This window comes from Stylophora pistillata, chromosome 1 (assembly GCF_964205215.1).
Source record: "Stylophora pistillata chromosome 1, jaStyPist1.2, whole genome shotgun sequence".
NCBI classification, from domain to species: Eukaryota; Metazoa; Cnidaria; class Anthozoa; order Scleractinia; family Pocilloporidae; genus Stylophora; species Stylophora pistillata.
Window position 1 is genome coordinate 48,288,400 of NC_142519.1, and position 7,440 is coordinate 48,295,839.

General features: G+C 37.6%; 1 protein-coding gene across 1 annotated transcript; it reads left to right on the forward strand.

Moving 5' to 3' along the window:
- Positions 1 to 1,012: 1,012 nt before the first annotated feature.
- On the forward strand, positions 1,013 to 4,959 carry LOC148742855 (uncharacterized). Its single transcript, XM_088748871.1, has 5 exons — positions 1,013 to 1,089; positions 2,198 to 2,269; positions 2,748 to 2,819; positions 3,554 to 3,619; positions 4,884 to 4,959. Exons 1-5 carry the CDS (start codon positions 1,070 to 1,072, stop codon positions 4,957 to 4,959), a joined length of 306 nt encoding a protein of 101 aa, XP_088604997.1. The 5' UTR covers positions 1,013 to 1,069.
- The last annotated feature ends 2,481 nt before the right edge of the window (positions 4,960 to 7,440 follow it).

Consider the following 7,440-nt stretch of genomic DNA (forward strand, 5'->3'; position numbering starts at 1 on the left):
GTAGCAATTACTTGGCACCTTTTGAAGCAAACATTTGGGAAATTCCTTGTTCTCTGTTTCTGACGTGATCGCATGTGCCTGCAGCAGCGTGAACATGATTTCAATTGAAAACGTTTAGTTTTGTATCCAAAGTGTAATCATTTAACGGCGTAACGTTTTCAGATTTATATAGATCGTATCTACGGGTGCTGATAAGGTAGTTACGTGTTTGTGCGTGCGCAATTCTAGGTGCTTGTGCGAAGGTGCTAATTACTTTGTTTGTGCAACACATTTAGAAATACCTGAAGATGACTAGCACTACAGAAATTAAAAAAACAGTTTGGCATGGAAAACTCGAACAAGTTACACAATACGATCATTTGAAAGGCCCAATACTGCTGTATCTTGCGGGCTCATATATCTTACTAAGGGTCGATCAGGAGGACAAAGAAAGGTGTTTAACGCAATGGTTCTATCAATAAATTATCGATGCTAATTTAGAGGGAGTAGCGTCCAATGGCACGTTACTTCCTCAGCATGCACAAGATTACTTCAGATGGACCAGAAGGTTTTTGGAAACGCTGTGCTGCTTGACGAAAATCAGTTGTAGTATATCTGATGGCTAGGGCTAAAAATTAAGAGCCGAAAAGTAACTTTAAAAAGAAACCGGTGTTAAAATCCCCGGCGCCGTGTTGGAAAATAAACTGCGCAAACAACATAGCAAGGTTGACAATGACCCGCGAAACATAAACCTAGGGTTCAGGGTTCTCTTCTAGAAAATGTTTTCCACATTTATTCTTTAACGCGTACTAAACGATGATCGTATTCGAAGGTAGGAAAACTGCAACGATATCCCGGAACTAAAAGCGAAGATATGATGAAACTTTGCACTCGAATACAGACTTAAACTAGAAAATCACGCCAAAAATGGGGATAGCGTTTATGATGTGGATATCCTAGGTACAATAATATAATCAGAAAATCTCTGCCCTAAGTTTGAAGCACAATAGGATCTTTTTTATCGCTTTTTATATGTAGGCGGTTAAGTGGTAATCGGCTGGAAAAGCTGCCTCGAAACATTCTTCAAGAAATGTCCACTTTAGAGGAAGTGTAAGTATAAATTTTGTGATTTGTTTTAAAAAAACTATTCGTCAACGTTAATATTCCTTTGCTCTGTATTGCATTTGCGATCTATTGCTCTCAAGCAGTTCAAAATATGGTTTTATACACCTCTCTTTCCTTATTTATTTATCGGAGCCACTAGTTAACCAGTCGGACATGGAGTTTGATCAGTTTTGTGTGAGTAGTTCATAAACAGGACGTTCCAAAGTTAGAGAATGTCACAATGAAGTTTTACTTCCGAAGTAGACAAAAAAGGTGCCGTTCTCGAAAACGAAAAGTTGCACTTTCTTCCTTTGCATTAAATCAAAAGAGAATATATCTTTATTGAAACGCAGACACGGGTTTGATGAACTCAAAAAAATAACAAAGCAGAGATATTACCCTTGAAAAAACTTGTCAACACATTTTTGCTCTCATTTTGTACGTTTTCTTACTGACTCAAAATGCTTGCTTGTAATTTTGCATAATGAAAGGAGACTTAAAAAATCAAATCGTAAATTTAATAATGACATATGCATTGGGTTCTTTTTTTTGCTCTGCGTCACGTGACATTGGGTGTGTCCAGATGACTTCACCAGCTTGCTGGCGCTCACTTTTGTGAACAATTGTCCAAAGCTAATCCAATAGAAAAAAAAAATTTCGATTTATAGCCAACTGAATCCACTTTCTCCCTTATTCGACAAGCAAACATTTTGCACAATGCTTGCATCTTTCCTCGCTAAAATGAAAATAAATACTACGCAACTCGGAAATCATCCGTCTGCCTTACAACCTTGTTAAACCGTCGAATGACGTGCGTCTATTTATCGAACGTAACAAAAAACCAAAAAAATTGGACAGGGAAATTCTAATGTTTCCATAAGGGAGTTTTCAAGTTTTCAAAGATTACTACAACTGATTACTAATACTGATTTATGAACTAAATCTGCCTAAGCTCTATCAGATAAGAATTTCGGCAGAAAAAAAGTCATCCAAGACAGAAATGACAGAGTTCCACATAGCCCTTGGAAATGTAGTTTATTAACTGAATGTTTGTTTGTTTATCTTTTTTTTCTCGCTGGCAATCAACTCATTCCCCAAACACGCGTTTTTTCAGGGACTTGTCCTACAATCAGTTGCAGAGTTTGCCACGAGGGATACTAAGCAGTAATACCAAACTGAAAGTACTGTAAGTAGGACTTTTCTATGCACTAAAGAAATATTAAAACGTTTCACAGGTCAGTGTTAACATTCATACATGGTGATCCAAACCAGTTGAGAATATCACTCGTTTCTACCCTTCTCGTACTGAGTTTGCTCATTTGGAAATTACTGAGTAAAGTGTTATTTGAATAATAGATGTCATAATACAATGAAAGGTCTCCCTCCCATTATTGTGGAAACAGAAGGTTTCTCATTTTTAAGGATGGAATAAATATGTCCTTTGAGTCCAGTTTCTGCATATTGGAGATTCTTGGTCATAATTGATATTTTTAAAGACACTTAAAAAAAGCTGTTCATTCCTTATTTGGTAAAAAAAAATTACTAGTATTTTATTATCAGCTAGCCGATTTGGCTCACATTACAGAAATAGTTGGGAGCGGGACTTTCCCATCTTCCAAGGAAAATTTGTGTTCTTAAATGTTAGCTAACTATTTTTTTCAAAGGGATTTGTCAAACAACAAAATTCAGCGTCTTCCCGAAGATGTTTTTGGCAGCCTTACTCAGTTGAAAAGGCTGTAAGTGGCATTTTGTACGCCTTTACAACGAGTGAAACCGTAATTTATTTTAAGAGATTTTAGTAAACCTTTGCATTGTGGCCATTCCAAACAGAATGCTATTACAATAAACATATCAACGTAAACTACTGCATTCACTTCACTAGCTTCAGCATATAAGAGAGTGGAGAGAGGTTGGAACCTTTCTCCGCTCTGGTATATAATGCTAACTCTAGTCATAGTTAATCGAGGGGACAGGATTAACTATGCTCTAGGGGATTTGGTCACCAACAGCGGTGAAAAGAAAATATAGATTAAACAAGTGAAATTCACTGTCTCGCTTAGCGCTTTTCTCCGCTCGACTTGTGACTTCATTTTGTTTTTTTCCAAGCGATCAGGGAGGGTTTGAAAAATTACAGCCCAACTACTACAAGACTGATTTGCGATATGAGCAACACGTCGAATTCATAGCTTCGATGCACCAACACTGAGAAGTGAAATCCTGTCATGATATGTAAACGACCATGTAAACAGTGGAAGTACAATTGGCACCATTTTTTCACGTTTTAAAAGTCTAGGAATTAAACGCTTAGCTACTCATCTAAGTTGTATTACCTTGAAAATAAACAGTTAAGTCTTACTGTCAATTCACGAGGTCGCTTTTGTGATAAAAAAACTCTCCGAGAGTCTCAAACACCAACACAGTTAACTTACTTTTCAATTTTCTATTCCCATTTGTTTTTTTTCTTTTTAAGCTTTCTCTCCAATAACAAGCTTCAGCGTGTGCCAAAGTTAAAAAGTCTCTCCGAGATAGAAACAATGTAAGTGATTCGTGTTTGTGATAAGAAATAGTTCAGTACGTGTCTTGTTTAATGACTGAGAATTAATGAAATAGGAGCTTTGGCTAGAAATAGAGGATCAATGTGCCTACCCGTTATTTAACCTATATTTTCATGATCTAATTAACAGCTGGTTTTAGGATTTTAATCGAAAAAATATACACTAACTTTTAAAATAAATGCAGAAAATGAGAATCATTAACTATCATATTTTCAAGACACCGCAACATATGGAGGATTTTACATGGCCGCGCGAAGATACGAAATTTCTCTTCGAGTTTTGAAAGATACTTTTCAACACGAGAAAACAAACTTGGTATCTCAAGGTGGCCAGGTGCATGTAATATTTTATTCATTATATAAACGCCGATAAAAACCTAACCATTTCGGTTTGGCTGCAAAAGGTACAATTTATTATGGAACCTTAGTAACGGCGATATTTTTACTTGTGAAGATAACGTGTTACTTTCACTCGACGCGAAAGCTCGCAAGGTATTTCATTAGTGTTTATCTACCAAAATACAATGCCACACACTACTTTATTGACGCCTCCCCATGAGGCTAAAAGCGACATGTGATAATGATCATGATGTTCAAAATCGTAACAAAGAAAAAACAACACGGTTGATCAAGGGGGTTAACAGTTATTACAACAGATTTGAGTTCATGATTATTAAAACCTCTTGGAAAAAATGTCTACTAGATAATAGGGAATCTTTTCAAAATCTAAATTTATGGTAGAATGTTAATCAGGATATAAAGTCTATAGTTCTCAGGTTTTTTCTAACAACAAGAGGTCTTCAAAAGCTTCGAGTTCTCTATTACGATATGAGATTTAAATACGAGACTTTGCTGGAGCACAAAATGAACTAGGCACAAAACCGGCCAGCCAGTTTACATCTGCTTTACGATGATGTACACCTCGGGTATATATCGTCGTTAAGCCATTATTTAACCGGCAGTCAGAACAATCAGTGCAAGCGTGGTGTGATGAAAATGTTCTCGTCTCGGTGAAAGCAGTCTGGCGATGCTTTTTAATGAAGTTTGGGACAACTTTGATGAGTTTGCTGAAGAATAAGGCACGAATGTTTCAAAAAAGAACTTTTATAGGAGGTGGAAAAAACGATTTGAATGATCTTAGCCGGACCCGACGATAAACGTTTCTAAGCCCAAATGAATTATTTAAAATGATCTTTACTGTTAAAGAGCGATAAAGAGCCTCTCGTGCATTTAATTTATCGCATAGATACATGGGGAAAAACAGCCTCGTAACCCTGTCACGGGATCAGTTCCAAGGCCTGTCCAAATTGAAAGACCTGTAAGTAAACCTACCAATATTATATGAAGGAGATGGCGGACGGAAATTATACCTAACTGCACTAGTACAAATTCTTGACCTTACAGGAGATATCTGATCATCTGTATTCAGTGTTCATTAGCGGCTGTCGTATTATTTGGTTCATTTAAATTTTCTGCTAGGGGATGTGCGATTGCGAAAAAAAAGAGCATGTACTTGAGGAATAAGTAACTCTAAATTGTGAGTTAAATTGTATCTGCGGAAGCGTGACACAAAAAGTGAGCAGACTTATTCCTTCACCCACTTCTGCTTAAAGTTTCGTTGAATTACTCAAACTAGTGTGCCTTGGCTGGCTTAGATTCCGACACCTTGGAAGTTACCAGAGTCACGTATGACGTTGCTCGAGTTTGAAGTTGCTATTACATCCAAGATAGCAACTGCCAACTCTGATCTCATTGGCATGATCTCACAAGACAAAAAAAAAAGACAATTATTGAAAGGATGTAGCAATTCTTTCCCATATATGAATCAGCGCGTACTCATACTCAGATTAAGCGAGGCAACCGCTGACTGCCATTAACTAATTTTTTTTAAGTAGTCCCAAGCACTGAGTGAAGTATTTGCAATCTACTTTTTGGTGTCACATATTTTATAAAGATATTTCTCTAATAAGACATGGAAGAGTCGATAAAGCTATTAAAAGGTTTTTTTGCAATGGAGGTTTACTTCTAGAGCTTTCTGTACTTTAAGTAATAATGATCTGTCTTCTTTGTCGTTCAAGGGCTGTTTATGAGAACAATATTCAATATCTACCCCGTGGAGTTTTTAAAGGTTTAACCAACATGCAGTCCATGTAAGTCTCTGTTTCTCATTATCATTTTTAATCGACGCTAGTGAAGCACTGCAAAACTGGGGTCTTGTGAAAGTGCAGTCACCGACATGTTCTGCATCTCCTTCATTTGAGTAGGTTGTGTCAAAAGTTACACACGAGTGACCACGACTGACAGCGAATGACCACAATTGAACACTAACAACCAAGGGTGACCAAGAAGTTATATATTTGGCTGGCATCATAATCTCATTATCATAAGGTGACTTCATCCAAAAACTTATGATTTCAACGTAGATAAACCATTCACGGAGACTGACATATGCAAACAATGTATCACTTCCTTCATTGAAAGCGTAGTTCCCAGAGCTACTTCGCTTTCAAAAAATGTTACGCAAGGGGCCCGTTTCCGCCCAGAATCCTAAGACAGAAGGAAGGAGGTTAGGGAAATGAATGGAAAGAAAACAAGCAATAAATACCAAAAATATGTTACAAAATAAAATAAAAGATGAAAACAAAATACAAAACAGCAAAGATGAAAAGTTGACGGAGAAGAGTGACGAGTGATTGAAACCGCCCAAAACTTTTATCGCGTGGCTGGAAGCAGAAAGATGACAGCACTCCTTCCTTCCTTCCTCTAGCTACTGCTTACTAGTTACTCTCGATCACACGAGTCACTAATGGCAAGTAGTGGTCATTCGCGGTCGCACAGGGTCACTCGAAATTACTCGTAGTTACTCGTAGTTACTCGTGGTCACCGTGGTCACCGTGGTCACTTGTGGTTACTTGTGGTCACTAGTGGTCAATCATGATTGCTCGGGGTTACTCGAGGTCATTTATGGTCACTCGTGGTCATTCGCTGTTACTCGTGCTCTCTCACAATCACTTATCTGCTTTTTTTAAATCTAAATCGATGTTTTCATTTTTGTCATTAACGAGTTACTCTTTCATTCTATCGTCATTTTACAGGAGCTTTTATTCCAACAAAATCCGTACAGTGAGCAACGAGCAATTTGAAGATATCGCGCCAAGTATTCGATACCTGTGAGTATGAACAAACTGCTATTATTCAAGGTGTACGCGTGATTAAGTTTCACGGAGATTTAATTACAAATTCAAGAGAGAAAATGCCCATCACTCTCGGATTAGCGTCCCTACCCCATCTTTGCAGAAAAGTAATCCAGTCAGCCTAATCATGCAAGTTGAGAATTGCGTTGTTCGAGTTGCCACAGATACCTCTACGAGTGTAAAACTAAGGATGGGCTTTGTATATTAATGCACCGTTTATACCGTTATTCACACACGAGTTCTCAGTATAATCCTAAAACCAATCAGATCCGGCCACCGAGAACTTTTAGGAAAACTAGATTAGGGCTTCCTTTCAATTAAACGTCCCCTCTCAAGTAGATTACAGTTGTAACATTGCATGGATACACATTTCGAGATATTAGGCCTGTGTTACGTACTCAGTAACAAATTATTCTTATTCAGATAAGTGTGACTATGTTGGTAAGGGGGTCTTGGTTGGTTACTCTCTCGTCTTCTAAAATGCCCATTTTTCCCATTACTTAGGGTCCTAACTGAATGGTTAACGACGAAATTAAGACAACATTGTTCATTGACAATGGTATACCATTCCGTTCCTTCCAGCCCCCTAAATCTTAGGGAGTCTCATAA